The sequence below is a fragment of the Nycticebus coucang genome, chromosome 12 (assembly GCF_027406575.1).
Source record: "Nycticebus coucang isolate mNycCou1 chromosome 12, mNycCou1.pri, whole genome shotgun sequence".
Classification (NCBI taxonomy): Eukaryota; Metazoa; Chordata; class Mammalia; order Primates; family Lorisidae; genus Nycticebus; species Nycticebus coucang.
Window position 1 is genome coordinate 63482293 of NC_069791.1, and position 23110 is coordinate 63505402.

At 48.3% G+C, this 23110-nt stretch overlaps 2 protein-coding genes across 7 annotated transcripts in view; both read right to left on the minus strand.

Annotated features, from left to right (window-relative positions):
- MAD1L1 (mitotic arrest deficient 1 like 1) overlaps nucleotides 1-17087 on the minus strand; it is a 472925-nt gene extending 455838 nt beyond the window's left edge. Inside the window, exons 1-9 of one of the 5 annotated variants that reach the window (XM_053555531.1) lie at nucleotides 17024-17087; nucleotides 14736-14883; nucleotides 14179-14341; nucleotides 9019-9159; nucleotides 5855-6034; nucleotides 3879-4003; nucleotides 2469-2550; nucleotides 636-766; nucleotides 391-505 (exon numbers count right to left, since the gene is read on the minus strand). In XM_053555531.1, the coding sequence (XP_053411506.1) occupies nucleotides 391-505; nucleotides 636-766; nucleotides 2469-2550; nucleotides 3879-4003; nucleotides 5855-6034; nucleotides 9019-9159; nucleotides 14179-14328 (924 nt within the window). In that variant the 5' untranslated portion in view covers nucleotides 14329-14341; nucleotides 14736-14883; nucleotides 17024-17087. Of the gene's footprint in view, nucleotides 1-390; nucleotides 506-635; nucleotides 767-2468; nucleotides 2551-3878; nucleotides 4004-5854; nucleotides 6035-9018; nucleotides 9160-14178; nucleotides 14342-14735; nucleotides 14884-17023 lie in introns of those variants that run through there. The other 4 variants (XM_053555533.1, XM_053555530.1, XM_053555534.1 and 1 more) reach the window with 4 other exon arrangements.
- Nucleotides 17088-18799: 1712 nt separating this feature from the next.
- MRM2 (mitochondrial rRNA methyltransferase 2) lies at nucleotides 18800-23109 on the minus strand. 2 transcript variants are annotated; one of them, XM_053555604.1, is made up of 3 exons: nucleotides 23055-23109; nucleotides 21198-21487; nucleotides 18800-19909 (listed from the first exon to the last, which is right to left on the minus strand). In XM_053555604.1, the coding sequence occupies exons 1-3, from the start codon at nucleotides 23060-23062 to the stop codon at nucleotides 19467-19469; spliced, it is 741 nt and encodes a 246-aa protein (XP_053411579.1). In that variant the 5' UTR covers nucleotides 23063-23109; the 3' UTR covers nucleotides 18800-19466. The 2 variants fall into 2 exon arrangements, with proteins under 2 accessions (XP_053411579.1, XP_053411580.1); XM_053555605.1 differs by lacking the exon at nucleotides 23055-23109 and adding an exon at nucleotides 22811-23048.
- Between the last annotated feature and the right edge of the window lies 1 nt (nucleotide 23110).

Sequence of the window (23110 nt, forward strand, 5' to 3'; positions counted from 1 at the left end):
GCACTGGTTCCTCCAGAGGGTCCAGGGGAGAATCTGTTTCCTTGTTCTCTCCAGCTCCAAGGCCACCGCACTCCTTCGCTTGTGACCCCTCCTCCTTATCCAGGCCCAGTAGCACCGGGTTAAGTCTTTCCCACATCACTCTGACCTCCCCCAACACATGACAACACAGCCCCCAATAATCCAGGACCCTCTCCCTATCAGAGGCCTACACATTAGCTACTTCAACTGCCCCTTGCTACGTAAGGTAGCACAGTCCCTGGACACTATTCTGCCCACTCCATCAAGGCAGCATCCACATTCTAGGTGAACGACTCTGTAAGACAAACTCAGGAACCCTAGACAGGGCAGAGCATAGCCACACAGGGAACCACACACCCATCTGGGCCTCACCTCCTTTTCCAGCTCTAGGCTGATCAGCGTCTCCTGCATCTTCTCTTGGCGCCCCAACCTCCTCTGCAGCCCTTCTAACTCCTCCTGGAGAAGTCCATGGGTCTCTCTCATTTCCCTGATAGGGCCAGAAATAGGCACTCAGATGGCCACACACGCTGGGAAGGAACCCGAGAACCAGGAAGACAGAGGCCTGCTCCACATGGCTGTGTGGCAAGCTACATGTCCATGAGCCCCACCCCTCTCACCGCAGGCGGATATTCTCCTCCCGCAGCTGCCTGAGCTCCCGCTCCACCTTGGGGAGTCGCACCAGCTCTGACTTCATGTTCTTCACAATTGCAGCATCCTGCTCTTGCAGTGACAGCTTCTGCTCCAAATCCTGATGGAGACCAGGGACAGATAAGAAGAAAAAAGTATAAGTCATAAAGAGACACAAAGGAAGTTACACCATGTCACTAAGGGAAAGAAGCCAGTCTAAAAAGGTCACAAACCATAGAGTTCCAACAGCAGGACATTCTGGAAAAGGCAAATTAAAGGGACAGTAAAAGCAGCACTGGTTGACACAGGTTTGGGAGGGAAAGGCAGGCACCAACAGGTAGACCACAGAGGATTCTCAGGGCACTAGGACTCTTCTGTATGATACTCAAACAGCAGAGACACCTAACGTTGTCCAAACCCACAGAGCGCAGAACACCAAGAGTTAGCCTAAGTGAAATGTGGACTCTAGGTGGCATGATATGGCAGTGCAGGTCTATCTCCATAACAAATGGAACACTCTAGTGGGGCACTGATAATGGGGGAGGCTGTGCTGTGTGGGCAGAGGGTATGGGGAATTCTGCATCTTCTGTTAAATTTAGCTGCTCTAAAACAATAAAGTCTATCAGAAAAAAAAAAAAAGGTCACAGAAGCCACAGAGTTCTTGTGGTAAACTGCCCAGGTCCTTAGCAGCCTCCATGGTTCAGGCACTTTCTCTAAGGAGTCATGCCTGGCTGTGTCCTTTGTACCGCCAACCCCACCTCCACCCATCATGCACTGCCAGCAGCCTTTACACCAACATGCTGCCCTCAGGGAGGTTTCTAGGGACAGAAACTCATGTCAAACCTGGCCTAGAGACAATCAACACTAGAACATCCCAGTCTGCCTATGTAGTATCTGCTTCTGTCGCTCCATGACACATGTGTAACAACTGAGTCTTTCCAACAGCAAGCACAGACTTTTCCTTGTAGTATGCAGGACCCCTTGGGACACAAGGGAAAACAGCTGGCATCCACTAGTGATTAAGCGACTGAATGTGCTGAGAGTAAGAACCAGGACCAAATCAGCCAGTCAGCTGACAAAACACTAAAGGAGCCCATCTCTGTGCCATATACCGGGTCAAGGAGTGGGGACACAGTGGTGCAAACAGATGTCAGGCAGACAGATCCTGAGGCGTCAAGGAACAGACAAAGGCCCTGGAAGGCATCAACAGAAGAAGTGCAGGGGGCTGGGCCATGGCCAAGGAACAGAGTGGGCACCACGCCCATGGGAGAGGGCATGCAGGGACCAGAAAGCAGGGGGCAGCGAGGGGCCAGGCCTTGGATTAAGGTCCAAGGGCCACTCCAACAGCTATCAGGAATCGCCATCTCTCTGTCAGCATCCTCCACAGAGAAGCAGCAAGCAGGGCCTGAGCTTGAGTCACACAGACCTGTCCCTGGGACTCACCTCAGTCTTGTACTGGAGGGGTGACTCTGGCAGGTTTTCTGCCTTGCTAAGCCTATTTTATATTTTCTCCCCAGCACTCACCAATATTTTAAGTTATCGCACATTTATGTTTTTTCTCTGTATGTTTGTAGTCACTCTTCCTCCTCTAGAACTTGAGCTTCGTGGGGCAAAAAAGTCTGCCTCATGCAGTGTGATACCACTAGTGCCCAGTACAATGTCTGGCACACAGGAGACAATCAGGTAATATCCAGGCCACTTAATGTTTGCAAATGCAACTGACCACCACCCAGCTCAGAAAGGCCTACAGGTAGCTGGAGGGCCAAGACCAACACTGCTGTGTCTACAGTACACATGCTTAGGACTGAAATGGAGTGACTCACCTTAATCTGCTGCTCGTGGTCTGCTCTCACCTCCTGGCTGGCCTGGAGTTCCTGAATTTTCTGATGGGCTTCCTGCCACTTTCTATTAAAAGAATATACCACATGCAGAAATAGAAATGTAGTGAGGCTAACAGTTCTCCATGGCTTCAGAGCTCTGCAGCTTAAACTGTGCTCACATAAACTTAGCCACAGGGCATTCATTCTCAAGGTCTGGAATGCTGACCATGCTGGCTGGCCCCAAAGCCTCAGTCACCCTGCCTAGATGGGCATCCTATAGCTCTTCCTGCCACCCACCACAGGTCACACGAATGACACCCAGCCCTGCTGCAGCCATAGTGGACCCCCCTCAGGGCTGACCTCTCCTCTCTAAAGAGCTAGAACTCTCCTCAGACAATTATCTACTAAGGCAGTGGTTCTCAACCTTCCTAATGCCACGGCCCTTTAATACAGTTCCTGTGGGTCACGACCCATAGGTTGAGAACCGCTGTAGGAAGGAAGAGTCAAGTCTCCAGGAAGGGCTCTCCTAGCCATGCTTCTGCCAAGCACATGCCCCATGCCTGGGTCAAGAGCTCCCAGCCATACCCCACCTGCCTCCCTGCCCTGTCCTACATGTCCTCTAAAATAGCTCAACATCTTCTCCAGCAGCCCTCTCCAAGAAGATGGCCTGCCTGCACCAGAATGGGAGTAGGGGAAGATGTTTCCCATGCTGTTCAGGGACATTAAGACACCCCACTATTGGCAGCGTCCGTAGCTCAGTAGGTAGGGCACCAGCCACATACACCAAGGCTGGCAGATTCGAACCCGGTCTGGGCCTACTAAAACACCAATGACAACAGCAACCAAAAAATAGCCAGGCATTGTGGCAGGCGCCTGAGGTCCCAACTACTTGGGAAGCTGAGGCAAGAGAATCGCTTAAGAGTTGGAGGTTGCTGTGAGCTATGATGCCATGGCACTCTACTGAGGGTGACATAATAAGACTCTCAAAAAAAAAAGACACCCCTGGTGCGGCGCCTGTGGCTCAGTCAGTAAGGCGCCGGCCCCATATACCGGGGGTGGTGGGTTCAAACCCGGCCCCGACCAAACTGCAACCAAAAAAAAAAAAAAAAAAGCCGGGAGTTGTGGCGGGCACCTGTAGTCCCAGCTACTCGGGAGGCTGAGGCAAGAGAATCACCTAAGCCCAGGAGTTGGAGGTTGCTGTGAGCTGTGTGAGGCCATGGCACTCTACTGAGGGCCATAAAGTGAGACTCTGTCTCTACAAAAAAAAAAAAGACACCCCACTATTGTGATACTTAGAGTCCTAGCTTCAGAAGCCTCAGTGTCTGTCTTCCTGATGATCTGTGGATAAAGAGTGCATCTGAGGGTCCATTTAGATCCCACACTGGCACCCGGCCCTCCTTCACCCCAGCTCACTGGTGCTGCAGCTCCAGCTGCTCCTGCAGCTCCTGTTTCTCAGACTCCAGGCGCTTCACCTGCATCTCCTGGTCCATCACACTCCATTGCAGTTCTGAGATTCTCCCCTTTAACATGTTGATGGTCTGAGATCAGAAAGGGGGGAAAAAAAGCTGCTCAGGGAAGAAGGGCACATTGCCTCCCACACAAAGCCTGGGGCCAGAGCCACCTCCCTTGGGCAAACAAACAGGACAGGTACTCATGCAAGGGTCTCATCCTCAACCCAGCATCCAAGGGCACCCCAGCCAGGAGCAATCTCATGCTGCCCATTAGCAGACAGAACTCCAGGTGATAGCCAGACATGACTCACCCTCCCACAGACCTGTGGGCCCCTGCAGGAGGCACGGCCCAGAACATGGGCCTCAGGACCCAGAGATCAGGCAAGGCAAGACTGGCTGTTCAGGAAGCAGGTCATGCCTCCTCTGCTGACAATACTCCCTTCAGAAGACAGATGTGGGAACAACCTTAACATGCTCCCCAGTGCTACTAAGGCAGAAATAACCTATAACCTGCTTCCAGGGCTCTGCCAAGGAGAGAACACCACACCAAAGCAGAATGCCAATGAGATGTGCCCCCTCCTCTAGCAGCTTTTCATGTTTCCTCTTGGCACCAGCTATCTTGAACACCACAGGAAAGGGACAAGAAAGGGAATGGAGACTCCCATTTCCACCAGCACTGACATTAAGGCTCTATTCCAAAAGGTACACAAACTTCCCTTGGACTATACTTCATACAAGCGCTGGCTCAAAGACATATTGGGATGCCATCAGATGCTAACAGACCTTGCTGATAATCAAAGAAATGAAAATCTAGAGGATGCCACTTAAAGCTTCTCACAAAAAAAAAGCATTTCCAGAAAACATCACTATGTGTGACAGGAAAAGCTGTCATAAAACTAGAATACTCAACAACTGCTATTGTTGCAACACAGCAAGTGGTAGCAGCAGTCACATAAACAGCTGTAATGGGAACCTTATAACCCCCTCCTAAGGGTCTGTTCACACAAAATCAGTCCACAGAAGCAAAAGACTCAATGCATGCAGCTACCTGCCACATAGATATCTGAGGTAAGAAGGGGTATACAAAAAAACGGAACAGAAAAAAAAAAAAAAAAAGGGTTGTCAACCATTAAAATTCACAATTTTAGGCTGGGTGCAATGGCTCACGCCTGTAATTCTAGCACTATGGGAGGCCAAGGCAGGTGGTTTGTTTAGTTCAGGAATTCGAGAACAACCTGAGCAAGAACAAGACCCCATCTCTAAAAAAAAAACTAGCGAGGCATTGTGGCAGGTCCTTGTACTCCCAGGTACTAGGGAGGCTGAGGCAAGAGGATGACTTGAGCCCAAGAGTCTGAGGTTATTGTGAGTTATGATGCCAAGGCACTCTATCCAGGGCAACAAAGTAAGACTCTTGTCTTAAAAAAAAAACTAAACTAAAATTCGTAACTTGAATAAATGTTCAACTTATTAACTGAAAATCACAGAACAGAAAATTAGTATTTTTCTTATGTTCACAACTATGCAAAAAAGGTAGGTGCCCATGTAGGAGGTATAACTGAGAAATAAAAACATCATGGTGGGGCAGCGCCTGCAGCTCAGAGGGTAGGGCGCCTACCACATATGCAGAGGTTGGTGGGTTCAAACCGGCCTGGGCCAGCTAAAACAACGATGACAACTGCAACACCAACAAAAAAAATAGCTGGGCGTTGTGGCAGGCACCTGTAGTCCCAGCTACTCAGGAGGCTGAGGCAAGAGAATCACTTAAGCCCAAGAGTTTGAGGTTGCTGTGAGCTGTGACACCACACAATCTACCCAGGGCAACAACTTAAGACTGTCTCAAAAAAAGAAAAATCATGGTGTTACAGTGGAGCAGTCTAGAACACATACACTCTTCTTCCTTAGAGAAAGGGCCACAGGAGAGGAGGAACCTGTGCTCACCTCACCCGCCTCAGCCAGGCTGTCCTCCTTCTCCCGCAGCTTCCTGCTGGTGGCATCCAGACTCTGCTGACACAGCCTATTGCGCTCCAGCTGCTCCTTCATCTTCTCCTCCGTCCCAGCTTCTTTCTCCTGAAGCTGCCGGATACGTGTCAGGAGTTCCTGGTTGCGGTCAACCTCACGCTGTCAAGAGAGCAAGAATGAGATATCAGATGCCACTGGAGGGAGGGTCAGCAGGAAGACCCAAGCCTCGCTGCTCTCAGACAGGCCACCACAGCCCAGAGAAGAGCTGGGTGGGACCCATTAGCCACAATTGGCAGAACCAGGCCAGGATCCAGGATCCAATTCCTATGTCATGCTCCAGCTGCGGCAGCACCACATCATCACACAGTCTGCTCACTAACTGTTTGTAGGGAGGAGATGAGGCATGGAAAATCTAAAATTCAGAACTGACCTTGCAAAGCTGAGCTTTTGCAGCACCAGCAAATTTTGATTAACTACACTCTGGCCATTATGAAAATGAGACGGCATTCCCCCAATGAGCACATGACCCAGCAGAGACAGATGGTGCAGACACGAGGTTGCAGACAGAAACAGTTTATTTACACTGGGAGCAAATCTGCCAGAAGTGCCCATCGTCTCACACAGACCTTTAGAGCCACCTGTATTATTAACCTCAGAGAGGCTGTGTGGCTTGTGCTGGTAAGGAAGGGACAGAACCAAGAACCACATACAGACTTCTTGACTATAAGGATCCACGGGGACTTAAGAACTTACTGGCACTGAGAAGGGACTACAAAATAGGGACTAGAGTCTCCAGAGAGCCAGGTGGTAAATCCTAACTCTGTGGCACCTGGCACTCTGGCTATCTCTCACCCTGCCTTCATCAAGAAGCTGCATGCACAAGTTCCCTCCAAGAACCACCAACTGCTCCCAGAGCATGTCTTACTCAAAAGTGCTTGTAATACCTTGTCCAAGATGATCCCACACAAAACCAAGGAAGGATTCTTTTTTTTTTTGAGACAGAGTTTCAGTATGTCCCCCTCAGTAGAGTGCAATGATGTCACAGCTCACAGCAACCTTAAACTTTTGGGCTTAAGCGATTCCTTTGCCTCAGCCTCCCAAGTAGCTGGGACTACAGAAAACCACCACAACGCCCGGCTATTTTTTTTTGTTGTAATTGTCATTGTTGTTAGGCAGGCCTGGGCTGGATTCAAACCCACCAGCTCGGATGTATGTGGCTGGCACCCTAGCCTCTGAGCTACAGGTGCCAAGCCCCAAGGAAGGATTTAAGAAAAGCTGCAGACAGGGTTGCTGCCTGCTTGAGGAAAGGCTGATCCACACCTCAAAGGAACTCCGGGGGACAACAAGCTGCAAAGACAGCTCCTGAACAGCCAGGGACCTTACAGTAGTACAGAACAAGAGTATTTCGGTTAGTGCAGGGCCCCGGTCAGTACTTCAGAGCCAGAATGTGGCATCACTGCTAGATCTAACAGTCCCAAGTACAGATGGGGCAGTGCAGGCAGGACCGTGGGCCTCAGATGTCCAGGTCTCATATTTGATAGCTATTTCCAGGTGGGATGCCAAGGAACACTGGAAAACTGCTGGCTCCAATGGTTCCTGGGTTCCCAATTCAGCTGTATCCAAACAAGAAAGGAAAGGCCCCTTGGATGGTGGCTCAAGCCCAGCAAGGGGTCCAGGTCCAAGCTCAGTCACCCCTGCATCCTCAGATAGCCCCCAGAAAGAACCTTCAGACACCCTGCAGCAATCTTCACCCATTCGAATGTTTTCTGGGGACCCACGAGGTGCCACAACCTCCACTGGACACTGGAGATCCTGGGCAGTCAGGCAGGCTCTGCCCTCGAGAGATTCATAGCCCAGAGAAACTCCAACAGTGCCACATCCCCTTTCTCTTGCCTAAGAGCCAGAGCCATGTCACCAGTATGGTACTTCCTGCATACTGACAGTCTAATAGCCGTCTCCCCACCCCTATAAAAAGGCATCTCAATAACTGGGAAGATTCCGGTGGCCTCTCCCTCCCCTCCTCATCAATTCCTCTAGGACCCCCTTCCTAGGACTAAGCCAGGCCATGAGCAAAAGCCCTACATCACAGAGAAAACACCACTCCAGGCAACAATAGCACCAATCCCAAGGCAGTGCCATCTCAGCCCTGGCAGAGGCTCTGGGCTTCCTGAGCCCACACAGTACACCATAGCCAGGAGTCTGCATGCCAAGTTCGAAGAAATCCAATTAGCACCAAGCCTAAGAAGACATCAGCTATTTTTTAGCATCAGCTATTTTTTCAGAAAAATATGTGAATATACCATTGAAGGCAAGAAAGAGGTAAGATATCCATCTTCAGGGAAAGGGTAAAAGGCCAGAGAGACTTTCTGTCCAATGCTATACTTGAATCTGGGCAGCATGTCCATAAATGATCAGCATGTATTAAAAAACCTGGCAAAGTGCTGTTAAAGCAAAGGAAACAGAGGATTCACACACAAAGTGAAAACCAAATATCTGCCCTAAGTAACAGGAGTTGTGCTTTCTCAGCTCACCTGGGAAACTCAGAAGCAAAATGAAATAGCAACTGAAGTCAGGGCTTTGGGGCTCTTACGCCAAGGCCTATGACCAACCTAGCAAGCCCCAGTGGGGACCCTGAGCCCCTTGCACCCAATAACCTTCTAAGCCCAGTCACCCGCATGCCAGCTCTAGCTAGTACTTCTGCCAGATCTGCATTCCAATTCTTCCAGAGGGAAGAAGAACCAAGAGGCCCAGCAGAAGGATGTCTCCAGCCTAACTGAGCAGCAGACACAACAATGGGCTTCCCTTTGCAACTGTCACCATTTCATGCAAACCACTCGGGACATCACACAGCTGCATATGCCCCCATAGTGTCATGTGGCCTCAGAAGGAATACCCAGCAACTGATACAGAGTGCTTCAAGTTTCAAGCTAGTTGGAGTCTGACTTCTTACAGCCTGATGAGTACTGTATACAGCCCAATTCTGATTTCTTATGTGTTTTGTGTACCATGCACAGCCCCCCTGCTTCCTAGAGACTGGGTTCTAATTTCTTAGGTGCTGGTGTATATCGTGCATAGCCCCCATGCATTCTGGGGGTGGCTGGGCTGACCATCATCTCATCTGAACCAATTTCGTCTGAACCAACCTCATAGTTCCTGGCGCTGGTGCTGGCTGCTCTCTCCAGCTCTACTCGAGCCCTCTTGTGACTCAGCTCCATCTGCATTTTCTCCCGCTCCACTTGGATGAGGTGGGACTTCGAGCGGATCTGCTCTGCTCTTTCCTCCAACTAAGCAGGTTATACCCAAAGAAAAAAGGAACCCTCAGTAACTACATCAAAAAGGAGAATGACTTAGTTCAAGAGACACCTTTCCTGAGCACCCATTCTCAGAAAGGGCCTGAGCTAAGTTTGGGGGGTAGAAGGAAGAGCACCCCTGAGCCCCCAGTTGGAGACGGGTAGGAGGAAGCAAAGGGAAGATAAAAACATAAGAGGAAAATGTATCTAAAGACAACAGTGTGTAACAATGTTTTAGGGAAGATAGTGTGTCAATTTTCTATTGCTATGTAACAAATTAACACAAACGTAGTGGCTTAGAACACCACACAATTAGTTACTGGCCTATTTTCTATAAATCAGAAGTCCAGATACATGTGCTTAGGTTCTCTGATCAAGGTTTCCCAAGGCTAAAATCAATGCAGCTGGTCAGATATGTTCCCATCTGGAACTCAGCAGCCTCCCATAAGCTCACAGGGTTGGAGAACCAAGGTCCCATTTCCCTGCTGGGTGCTAGCCCAGGGATTCTGTCAGCACCTAGAAGCTGCCCATATCCCTTGCAACTTGGTTCTCTCTAGTTTCAAAGCCAATCACTCCAAATCTCATCAAATCCTTCTCCTGCTCTAAGTCTAACCTTTCTGCCTGATGTCTAGACCCAGATTTAAAGGGCTCACTTGATTAAGTCAAGTATACAAGGTCAGCTGCTTTTAGAGTCAGAGTCTCACTCTGTCACTCAGGCTGGACTATAAAGGCAGGATCATACCTCACTGCAGCCTCAAATTCCTGGACTAAAGCAATCCTCCCACCTCACCCACCGCGCCCAGCTAATATTTTTTTCAGATTAATGTAATGGTATATACAATTGGGTTACATTGTTTGCATTCATTAGGCAGCATCCGAGTTGTAACTGAGTACTTCATCCAGGAGGTGTGCCATATACCCCTACACTGTACCTATTAAGTTAGAGCTTACTGAGGCCCTCCTCCCTCCCTGTGCCTCCTATTTGAATTTGTATTCTTCTCTTCTATGGGCCTGCAGTTGTTCATCTACTACTTTCTCTTTTTTTTTTTTTAATCTTCTATTAACACATTTTTGGTTTGTTTTTGTATTTTTGTGTGTGTGTTTTTTTGTTGTTGTTGTTGTTTTGTTTTGTTTTTGTATTTTTTTGAGACAGTCTCACTTTGTTGCCCTCAGTAGAATGTGGTGGCATCATAGCTCAGCAACCTCAAACACTTGGGCTCAAGAGATTCTCTTGCCTCAGGCTCCTGAGTAGCTGAGACTACAGGCACCTATCACAATGCCTACCCATTTTTAGAGATGGATGGTTTTGAACTCCTGAGCTCAGGCAATCCACCCGTCTTAAGAGTGCTAGGATTACAGGCATGAGCCACCGTGCCCAGCCCATCTACTAGTTTCAAATTAATATTGAGTACATAGGGTGATTGCTTTTCATTCTTAAGATATTTTACTAAAGCTTGGCGCCTGTGGCTCAAGCAGCTAAGGCGCCAGCCACATACACCTGAGCTAGTGGGTTCAAATCCAGCCCGGGGCCCTGCCAAAGAACGACGGCTGCAACAACAAAAAAAAAGCTGGGCGTTGTGGCGGGCACCTATTGTCCCAGCTACTTGGGAGGCTGAGGTTAGAGACTCACTTAAGCCCAGGAGTTGGAGGTTGCTGAGCTGTGATGCCACAGCACTCTACCCAGGGTGACAACTTGAGGCTCTGTCTCAAAAAAAAAAAAAAAAAAGAATGATATTTTACTAAAAAGAACATTCTTTTTTTTTTTTTTTTGTAGAGACAGAGTCTCACTTTATCACCCTCTGTAGAGTGCCGTGGCGTCACAAAGCTCACAGCAACCTCAAACTCCTGGGCTTAGGCAATTCTCTTGCCTCAGCCTCCCAAGAAGCTGGGACTACAGGAGCCTGCCACAACCGGGCCCACTACAGGGCTCGGCTATCATTTTGTTATAGTTTGGCCAGGGCTGGGTTTGAACCCACCACCCTCAGTTTATGGGGCCAGGGCCCTAACCACTGAACCACAGGCGCCGCCCTAAAAAGAACATTCTTTAATTCCATCCAGGTCATCATAAAAGATGTAAAGTCTCGGGCGGCGCCTGTGGCTCAGCAGGTAGGGCGCCGGCCGCATATGCCGAGGGTGGCGGGTTCAAACCCAGCCCCGGCCAAACTGCAACAAAAAAAGATATAAAGTCTCTTCTTATGACTGAATAGTATTCCATCCAGCTAATTTGGAGTGGGGGACTAGAAATGGGGTCTCACAATATTACCCAGACTAGTCTTGAACTCCTGGCCTCAGATGATGCTCCTAGCTCAGCTTCCTGAATCCCTGGGATTATAGACATGAGCCACAGCACCCAATTCCTGAGACCTTAATTATATCTGCAAAATCCCACTGGTCGGTGTTTGATTAAATAACTGGAAGTAGGTAGAGAAGGTGATGTGTTCATCGGGGGCCCAGAACCTGGGTGCCATCTTAGAACCTACACACTATAAGGGAATAGGTACATAAAGGTAAGCCAAAGGGCTCCAGAACACTAAATAGTACCTGAGCAGGTCTTTGGGTACAACCTGCTCAGTGGAGGGAAAGAACAGTGTCACACATTCTTCATGTGGACTAGAGCCAGGCAGTGTAACAGCACAGCATCTCCTAGGCATGTAACAAACATAGAATCTCAGACCGCACACCAGACTTACTGAATCAGAATCTTCTTTCTAAACACAGTCTCAGGGGATTCACATGCACAACAGGGCAAGTGTGCTCCCAAAGAACATTTGGTACCATCTAGAGATACTTCTAATCATCACAGAGTGGGTGGTAGTATGTGTTTGCTACTGGCATCTAATGGGTAGAGGCCAGGGATATTGCTAAATATCCTACAACAGGTAGGAAAATCTTGAAATTATCCAGCCTAAAGGTCAACAGTGCGAAGACTGAAAAAACCAGGGCTAGAGTCAGGTGATCTTCTTCACACTCTGCCTTCATTCTTTGGTGGCCCAACTCCAAACTTTCTTTATTTTTATTACATTTCACTTCATTTCAATTCCCAACTGTCACAATTTGGAAAATCCTAAGTCTACCCTTCAAACTCACCAGCCTTCCAGACCTTCTCCAGAGGGTGGGGACCCCACCTACAGAGGACATCACTAAACCAGGGCCAGGAGTCTAGACACTCCTGATCCATGTGCCTCATTTGCCTCCAAGGGTGTAATTTAAAGCTGACTTTTATATGAAAATTAACACTGATGCACGACAGAGCAGACACTAAACACCTCAACTAAAATAGGAACCCCTGAAAGAGGTGGAGGGACAGGCAAGCTACATCTAGCTCCAGATTCTTTAGACCTGCCTTTTCCTCCAGCCCTTCATCTGCCACTATGGAGGGCTCCGCAGGAAGAGAAAGAACCATGACAGTACTCCCAGAACAGGACACAACCAAGACCAGGGACCAAGGCAGGTTTTGCAGTCCTGATTCTACTGACCAATAGCACTCAATTACTGATCTCCAACTGGGAGGCCCTTAAGAGTGAGCACTGGGAACCTCTGAAGACCAATTTAGATTTTAGAATCCTATGATTTTGACAGACAGGTCAAAAGGTCTCAGACAGTTGTATCCACAAAAGTATAGCATTTTTATGGCCAGGCGCTTTGCGGGGCTGGATTAGGAGGATCACTTGAAGCCAGGAGTTCAAGATCTGCCTGGGCAAGAAGCCATCTCTACAAAAAATAGGAAAATTAGCTGGGTGTCATCACATGGACCTGTAGTCCTGACTGCTCAGGAGGCTAAAGCAAAAGGAGCACGTGAGCCCAAGAATTTGAGGTCATGATGACCTATGAATGGGCCACAATATTCTAGTCTGGATGATACAGTGAAATCTGTCTCTTAAAAATAAAAATAAAAAAAAGATAAAATTATATCACTGTTAAGTCCAGAGTTGCGAATTTCTTATTTTGCCAGTGATCAAAAATAACTACCATAATAAAAAACATAGCTTTCAATATAAAAAATAAAAAATAAAAAAAACAACTACTATCTATTACCACCAATTCATAAAAGAGCTTTTTTACACTAAAAAGTACAAAAAAACTAATCCAAGAATAAAAAACAGTCCTAAGAAAGGGCAGTGAGCAACTTAGTGTTCTAACAATCACATAGTAATTCAATTATTCGACAAATGAATGCATATACACACATTATTTGTTTTACCAAGTAGTGCATACCTCATTAGGGCTCTGAGAACAATATGGCTCCAGGCCACATCCAGGGTGGACAGAGAAGGAAGACATAGGCAGAAAGGCTACAGGGGGAGGGGGTGCTCAGGATAGGTGTGGGTGGAGTGGCAGGGTCTCAGCAAGGCTAAAGATACCATTTCCCTCCTTTGGGGTCCTAGTTATCCTGGCCCCAACCGGGACTGAGCCCACAACTCTTTTTGGAGGCTGGAGTCCTTTAGGAGACCTGACCTCTGTGCAACTGTGTCTATAGTAAGCACTCACAAGAACTTGGAATAAAGTAAAATGACTTGTGTCAAAGTAAAACTGTAATATTCACCCTAAGATTTGCAAATGGCCCTCCACAGTCTGGGACCATGAAATAACCACTATCCCTGCTCATGGCCCTAGATCACTCTCTGGGCTGACCAGGCACTTGGGTTTACAACACAACCTTCCCATATTAATACCTACAAGGGAAAATCATGTTGGCTGGACAATTTCAGTGCTGCTGCTCCCAGGAAGTTTGGGTTTGGCTTTCTGATACTATCATTAGTGTCTACAAGTTCATTAATGCTGAACACCAGACCCACTCCTAGGGTGCTAAAAAAACAGGCCTTTAAGCTAGAACAGTCCAGGGCCTCAAGCTATATCCAAAATCAGAAGGGCCCACAATGAAACCCATAAGACAACCAGTTCGATTCTAGGCTGACCTAATACTTACCTGCCTCAACTATATGGGACTAGAACTAGCCATACTTGAGCCCAGATGTCTATCTAGAGACCCCAATTCTAACACATGCCACTCACCTGCATGCTCTGCTGGTACTGCATCTGCAGAGTACCTGGGGCAGAAATGGAAATATCCAGTCCAGATCCTCCCTCCACTCGCTGAGAAATAAAGTTGTTCAAAGACCTCAGGGTGGATAAAACGGTGGTATTTTCCCCCAGGTCTTCCATGGTCACTTTCCTACTAGGGGAGACAAAAAAGGGGTCAGTCTTTCTATGTGACATCAGCTGTACACTCAGTGGGGGAAGCCTAGACAGCCCTGCTTGCCTAATGTGCTTCAGAGCCCTTGAAATATTCCCATGTCTATGACCACGTTCTTCAGCATTAATCAGGAATCCATAGTGTCAATTTACCAGAGAAGAAATGGAGGCATGAAACAACACTACCAAACCTCAACCAAGAGGCCACTGATTGACTCTGACCTGTACACAGAAAGACAGACAGCTCCCAGGAGAAGACATTCAGCAGTCAGGGGGCATGTCTCCCACATAAGTTCCATGTTAGGGATCTCCAGAGATGGAACCAATGGGATATAGAGACATAGATATACAAAAGGGGTTTAGGGGAAATGACTCACGCGAAGCCCCACCACAGGCCGTCTGCACACTGGAGACCCTGGGATGCTGGTAGCACAGTTCAGTCCAGGCATAAAGGCCTCCGAATCCGGGAAGCAAACAGTATAACTCCCAATTGGAAGGGTCACCGGAGTCCAAAGGCCAGTGAGCCTAGAAAGCAAAAACAAATACCACCTCTTGCAGACAGGCACACTGCCCATTTTTGTGCTCTGTAGGCCCCCAACAGGTTGGATGGTGCTGGCCACACAGAGAATGGGTCTCCCCAACCTACTCTACTCAGACTCACAAGCTAATGTCCTCTGCTAACGCTCCCACAGACACACGTAAAAATAATCTCCTACCAGGTTTCCAGTCACTTTGACACCTAACATTAACCATTACCACCACTCACAAAGAAGTCTGGCCTCTGAAAATCTGGACAAGTTGTACAACAGTGGAATAAAGATGACAATCATCATAACAATGCTTATTATTGTTATACGTTAACAATGATCCTAATAAGCATTACACTACTATTTTCAATCAAGTACCAAAAAGAAAAGTATCTGACAACGAGGCTTCCTGAACTTTAGCTCCTCACCTGTAAGCTGGTGACAAGAGACCCACTTCAGGAAATTTTGAGGATTACAGTCAAGGCCATCAAATGGTCTTCAAATGCAGATGGAGCACATGTTGCTGCATAGTTTGACTAACACTCTGCTTGTAAGTTTATACACAACAGCTCAATGCACAACAAGGCACTGAATTAGGTCTTTTGATTCCTTTTACAGATGATAAAACTGAGGCTTCAAAACACTACAGGTCTGTCTGGCTCTGAAGGTACCACGTTCATGTGTTACACAAGCCAATCCAAGAAAGGGGTGAAGACAAGCAGTTACAGAAAACTTTACATTCTCAAAACCTACATTGGTCTGTACCAAAAAGGCATGAACTCAGGCAGGATGCATACTGTTTCTCCCTCTAGGACAGCAGTTCTCAACCTCTGGGTCACGACCCACAGGAACTGTATTAAAGGGTTGAGACATTAGGAAGGATGAGAACCACTGCTCTAGGAGAAGTCTACTCTCACTGATGTCCCCTAAGTATTAGTTTGAAAACATACTCCCCTACCACAAAAAGGAAAAAGTGAAGAATGAGCCTCTTAATTTCCCATTTAAGCCCTTGTCTTCTCCAGCCACTGTCTGGAAGGGAGGTCAATTGGGGATTTCACTGCAACACCGGCCTGTGGGTGGGGGCTGGAGGGTCTATAAGTCCAAATCCTACCCTTTGCCAAGATCAGACCAAGGCCACACTTTCTAGCCCATGATGGAAAATTGAGCCAATACATATACTCTTCTGGAGATGTCATTGCTTCAGGAATGATGCGGGTAATACACTAGAATGAAAAGACCACCCCACACTCTCAACTACCTAGAACCCTGCGCTAAGACACCAGCTCAAACTGCATCCTCTTTACAGGAGCTTCAACCCTTCCAGCAAACCGACCACAAAACCTCGACTGCTGGCATCAGGATCCCGGGTCCCCTATGCAATGCCTCTCCATTGCCCTGGCTCCTTAACAGCCCCAGAAACCTGAGTAAACTACCGAAATGACCCCATCCTGCAACACCCTTTCACGCTCCCCCGCCAGGCGGTCCGGGACACAAAACACGTCTTGCTTGCTTTCTCCAAACTCCCACCAGACGCGAAGGGCAAGCTGAGAGCGAAACTCTCGGCCGACGACCACCACGCCCACGACCGCCATGTGTAGCCCCAGCGACCCGACGCAGTGCCCAGAAAGCAAGAAGCCCGCCCCAACCCCAACCCCCACCCCCGGAGACACAGCCACCTCCGCGGCTGCAGACCGGGTTGCTCACCTGAGTCCCCTCCACCCAGGGCTGCTCCACCTGGGTCCCCTTCACCAGAGCCACTCGCCACGGGACGCTGCAGGAAGCTGGGAGAGGGTCCGATCCCGGGCCAGGAAAGAGCAGAGACTTTGCCCAAGGAAGAAGAGGGACGCGGGTCTCGGGGCGAGAGACCTCCGGTGTGACCGACGTCTGGGGCGCGAGGTCCCCGGGAAAAGACGCCGGACTGACCCGCGCGAGAAGGCCGGGAAGGGCCCAGCCCAAGGAGGGCGCGAACCAGGGCGCGGGGTCGAAAGCTGCGGGGACTGGGGAAGGGGGCGGCGCCGTGCCCGACCTCGGCGTGCAGACCTAACCCAGCCCCTCGCTGCCGCCCTGCCCGGGCCCCCGCGCCCCCCGCACCCCAGGACTTGGGGAGCCTGGCCTCCGGGACAACCCGGACTGCTCACCTCTAGCGGCCACTTGCCGCCGCAGCTCGGATCTCCCTCCGCTCCGCCCGTGGCCGCTTATCGCGAGACGTGCACCTGTGTTCTCGCGAGACCGGGTGGGAGTCAGTGAGGAACCGAATCTGTGCGCCACTGCTGGCCCTGTGGGTTCCGCGTTCGTACCCAGTGACACCCATTCCCGGGAAGATTCCGCGCAGAGATAACTCGAAACCCCAGACCGGGCAGCTGTACGGCAGGGGCACCCCGCCGAGTCAGGAGCGCTCCCACTAACGCCAATGCCCGTAATGTGTGGAATAGCAGCGCCCACCGGCGGCTTCTTCAGAACAAACTTGTTTTCTGAAAATTTTACTACGGTATTTTTTAAATTTGTTTATTGCGTTCTTTTGCTTTTCTTTGGGCGCACTGGAAACGCAAAGTGCTTACGATGCTAGGATACCTTCCCAGTACTCTGCAGCCCTCAGAACGTCCGCAGCCTGAGCGCCTCGTCCTCTAGGGTGAAGCACCCCGTGAACAAACCACTTAACACTAGTAGGGTAACATTTGCCTGTCCTTTAAGGTGAAGCCTTCCCGCGCGCTTTACTCACTTCTAAATCCTCATCCTTTCCTCCTCCCTCCACTGCCCAGCCGCTGGCTTTCCTCTAACAAGATGCTGGTCCCCAGGGTCTGCAGCAAATTTTCCTTCTTCCGTAAGACAAGACTTCCAGGTTTGTGTGCCCCAGAAATGAAATAGGAGGGGAGAAGAACGTACCGGAGGGAGGGCAGGTGGTTGTCTGGACTTAACTACCTGATTGCAACCAAAAATAAAATGAAAAATAAAAATATCTGACCTGCAGCTTACTTTAGGGAATGGGACCAAGCCCCAAGACCCTAATGGAGATTCCTGGCTATCTAGTTTCTCCCCCATTGGTCCTTGTAATTTATTTAATCACAGTTACAGTCGATAAACTCGAGGGATAAGTACATTTCCCCGAAATGGCTTTGAAGAAACCAGGTCATTTTTTTCTTTTTTTTTAATTAAATCATAACTGTGTACATTAATGCATTTAGGGGGAACAATGCACTGGTTTTATATACAATTTGAAATACAAACTGGTTAACATAGCCTTCACCGCATGGTAGGGCCAGGCATGGTGGCTCAGGTCTGTAATCCTAGCACTCTGGGATGCCGAGGTGAGTGGATGGCCTGAGTTCATGGGTTCAAGACCAGCCTGAGCAAGAGCAAGACCCCGTCGCAAAATAGTCGGGCGTTGTGACAGGCGCCTGTAGTTCCAGACACTTCGGAGGCTGAGGCAAGAAAATTGCTTGAGCTCAAGAGTTTGGATGACACCACAGCACTCTACTGAGAATAGAGCCTCTGTCTAAAAAAAAAAAAAAAAAAAATGGAAATCCTTCAAAATAATGCAATCTCCTTTCTTTCATAAAGCTATATCAAGTTCCCGAAAGAGTAAAAGGAAATACATCAGGCTCAGTGCCCATAGCACAGTGGTTATGGCGCCAGCCCCATGCACTGAGGCTGGCAGTTGGAACCCTGTCTGGACCAGCTAAACAACAATGACAACTGCAACAAGAAAATAGCACAGTGTTATGGTGGGCACCTGTAGTCCCAGCTACTTGGGAGGCTGAGGCAAGAGAATCGCTTAAGCCCAAAAGTTGTGGAGGTTGCTGTGAGCTGCTGGGATACCACTGCACTGTACCGAGAGCAACATAATAAGACTCTGCCCACCACCACCACCACCACCCAAAAAAGGAAATAAATCAACACACATCACTGCTTGCTTTGATAATTACCTTTATGGTCTTGGGAGCTCAAAAGTATTACAGCAATATATGTTTCCAGCAAAAATCAAAGCACACCCACCCCATGCATAAATTCATACTAAATGTCTTCCCTAATTGCTCTGGGAATTCTCGTTGCTTGAAGAATGGATAAATTTCTAGATTATTCACCAGAGAGACAGAAATTAATCCCCAGATGGAAATTTCAGATTTTTCTACTTTACACTATACAGACTAACAAATGCAAACCTGTGCACTGTTTTCTTACAGCAAGGATGGAAAGCCTGCTGCTCTATGATACCCTAACAGTCTGTAAGATGACAAAGTAAAGGCATTTGTGGTTATCCCCATCCCTTCTAGGGCAACTTCCTTTTGATCATCTCAGTCTCTCTTTATCCTTTGATCTTCACCTATCTCTTTCTCCTGTTAACTTTCTCTTCACAAATGATACAGAAAAGTTGTTTCCTAACCGTTTTTCATGGTCCTTGAATTTTGTTTTGTCATCTCTTTTTGGTTTTGGAAAAAAAAAAAAAAAAAGGCAGCTCCCCACTCAGTCTACTACATGTCCCAAATTTCAGCTCAGATCCCCTAGCCACTCTTCAGGAGAGCTCAGGCCACATGTGTAATTAAAAAAAACATAATGACCATTATGAAAATGGCACAGAAGTTCTCAGTGCTTCACAGAGCCCTTCCATCTGTGGTACTGTGTGGCTAAGAAGTACACCTCTGATGATTCTTTCCTACTGGCTTCAGGTTTTATAATTCTTATGTTGTGAAATTCCTCTGTCAATCTCTTCTGTAATAGATGGCTTTGACTTCCAGCCCAGGTTTTACAAAGGAATGTCCCCCCTGGGTGCAAGATGTCTGGAGCCATGTCCAGAAGGGACAGGCACAGGTTGATAAGCCTGTCATGATCAAGGTCTCGGATCCCTGTAGCATTGGGTGCCATATCACTCAGAATCACATCCGCCCTCCCACCAGGAAGCAGTTCAAGTACTCTTTGAAAAGTTCTTGGGTCAGTCACATTAGCAGGGCACAGAAAAGTTGCTCCTTCCAGGGGAAATATGTGAAGAAGATCTACTCCAAGTACAAAGCCAATAGGAGAACTGGGATCTAAACAAGAAACAGAGAATGTGTTATTTATTTAGATCCTGAATCTTTCCACAAAAATACAATACATGCAATAAAATGATGAAACAAATATAAGACATTAGAACCAAAGGCCTTTTCCCACTATCTATAAATCCTGTATGGTGTGGGAGTGGCAGTCCTCACTCAGTATCTCAGGAAATTGAGGCCCAGAAAGGAGGTGACTGTTCTACAGTCATCCTGACTGATAGGCAGACCTCCAACTATGAGATCATTATATTATACATAGCTCACTCTCAGTATAAGGGTTATCCCTAAGTGGTCCTTATGATAAACTAAAATAGAAAAAGATATGCTAGTACCTCTAGATTACATCAATAAATTCATTCTCCAGCTTAATCCAATTCCTCCCAAGGTAGAAACTACTGGAAACAAGCCAAATGATGAGGAAAATGGACAGATACAAAATGAGGTATAAAATTAGTACCTTGCCCATATTTGAGTAAAACATTATAAAAAAAGATCCACTGTTTCAGCTTACCTAAAACAAGACTTCCAGCATCCAGCTGCACTTAGCCTCCCCTTCCCTCTTCTCACTACTCACATCTGAGCCCCTATTCACAAGCCCAGCACAATCTTTCCATCACCCCTATGCTGAGGAGAGCCGTGGCTCTGGTGATATACATCAGGTTGATAGGATATAGTGAAGACATTTCTCCTAAAGAGCAAATGAAGGAACAGAAAGTACTACAATCAGTTATTAGGGAGTCGGCTCAGTGGTGGGAAAAGGAATTGACTTTCTAGCACAAATTCATTCAGTCAATATTGAGCTCAAAAAGAAAAAAAACATGGCTGTTCTAAAGCCCCATGAAGCAATCCAGCCACAGGTATAGGCAGTGGTCACCAAGGGGCACAGGTAAAGATACCAAGAGTTCAGAACAAACCTATTGCAAACCACTAGCAAGGCTGATGTACAAACCTGGGAGAGCACCATCCCAAGTCTATACTCCTCTGAGCTTCAATTTCCTCACTAGGATAGTGAGTACATCCTTACACTAAGGTACTTAGGAGATATCTTGGTGAACTGCCCTACACTGTTCACATGCCTGTGCATGCAGGGACCCTAGCTTGACAGCAGCAAATATAAATGGCAGGGGTATTCAACACCAGCAAAAAACCAAGAGCAACCTTGATACCCTAAATTAGACATGTGCCTTCACAAAATAGCTCAACCACTGCATATGTGCTGGCAGAGGGCAGTTCACTGTGCCTACCCACACTCCTGGTGGTCAGAAACAACATAGAGGCCCACCTGTGCCTGCAGAATTGACTCTCTGAACCGCCACCTGAGTCCATGCCCCAGGAGCTGCCCCACAGTCTAACACCCGAAGGCCAGGCCGCAGAATCTGGTGCTTCTCATTCACCTCCAAAAGCTTGAAGGCACTTCGACACCGGTAACTCTCTACCTTCGCAGCCTTCACAAATGAGTCCCTTAAATGCCGCATCAGCCACAGGTGCTCAGCACCTGTCCGACCCTTGTAGTGACTCGCAGCAGAGTGGAACCTTTGATGCTGAAAGGAAGCTCGCACTAGCTTTAAGTACCTAGTAAGAGAAAACAGAAGCAAGCAAACTGGCATCACATAGATCAGCAGAACATGAGCATGGAGGGACTCTTTGTTCATTTTTAGAGATGGGGCCCGGAAGCCCAAGAGGGGAGGTGACTTGACAAGGCTACACAGCCAGAAAGCAGGTGTCACTGACTGACTTGTGCCCCCAACCCCAAAATTCATGTGTTAAAGTCCTAACCTCTAGTACTTCAGAACATGACTAGTTAGAAATAGGGTCTTTTAAAAGGCAATCAAGTTAAAACCAGGTCAGATGGGTGGGTCCTAATCCAATGGGACAGGTATCCTTATAAGAAGAGATTAAGACACAGAGGGGAGACACCATCTACCAGACAAAGAGAGAGGTTTCAGAAGAAACCAATCCTGCTGACACTCAATCTGACTTCTAGACTCCAAAAAAAGAGAATTTCTGCTGTTCAAGCCACTCTGCAGTATTTCATTATGGCAGCAGACATTGGCACTCTTTAGTTAAGACTTTTTTTTTCTCCCCTGAAGGCTTCTTCCATGAGGATAGGTCCTCACCTTAGCTACCTTACATAGCTTTAGTAGTTAGCACAGGACCTGGCCTAGCACATTTCTAAATAGAACTTAACCTGTGTGGTGAGTGAAGGACAATTTCCACAATTCTTATGACAAGTTACAATTTTAACAGTTTATTGACCACCCACAACAGTTGGGCATGCAGAAGTTATATGTGCCTCCCCTCACTGAACCCTCAAAACAAGCTCACAAAGTTCTATGCCCATTTTTCTGAGGAAAAGGTTATTAACCCCATAGCTCCAAAGCCAAAACTTCAACACCAAGGGGCACTGACAAGATTTGAAGACAATCTTCAAATTGTGACTAGTGACTAGAGAACTGTCACTTGCCATCTTGAAATGGTTCAAGGAATCTCATGCAAAAATTGCACAGACTGTTCCCATATGCTAGAACTAATTCCAGCAGTCCAGGCAGTGTAGTGTGTACTTTCCTCACACACCACTGAGTCCTTCTGATTTGGTCCACTGATCACTCCATCTCTATTCCACACCCCAGGTTCTAGTCACATCAGTCTCTTGCTTCTCAGAAGCCCTGCGCTACTTCAGGCCTGCAGTCTTCTACCTGAAACCCCTTCCCCAGCCCACACCTACCTCTCTAAAAGGCTCCTCCCTGCAGCCCCTTTCTCAGCCCACTTGCCTCTCTAAAGACCCCTACCTGCTGCCCTCTCCCCCACCCCCTGCCTCTAACGGTGTCTCTACCTGCAGCCCACCCACCTGCTTCTTTCTAAAAGCCCCTACCTGCAACCCCCTCCCCAACCTACCTGCCTCTCTAGACACCTCGCAGCGCCCTGCCTCCTGAGGGGCCTTCGCTGGCCTTAAGCTGTGGTTCTAGCTGCGCCTCCCAGAGCAGGGCAGGGCCGGGGCTGCGGGCCTCGCTCACAGCTTCACTGTGTCCAGCGGCGGATGCCCAGCGCTCGGCCTGGCGTTCCTCGGGCCCTCCACCACTCCCTCCCCGCAACCAGCAGGGCCCGCCCCAATGCTGGCTGAGAACACCACCCAACTCACCCCGCCATGAGCACCTACTGCGCGAAGGTCTACATCACCGGAAGTGTCCTGCCCCG

Excerpts from the sequence above, each read along its gene's own strand:
- MRM2 (XM_053555604.1), bottom strand. Across the intron at positions 19,910-21,197 it reads AGTCAATTCTGCAGGCACAG|ATCCCAGTTCTCCTATTGGC; the intron begins GTGGGCCTCTAT and ends TTTCTTGTTTAG.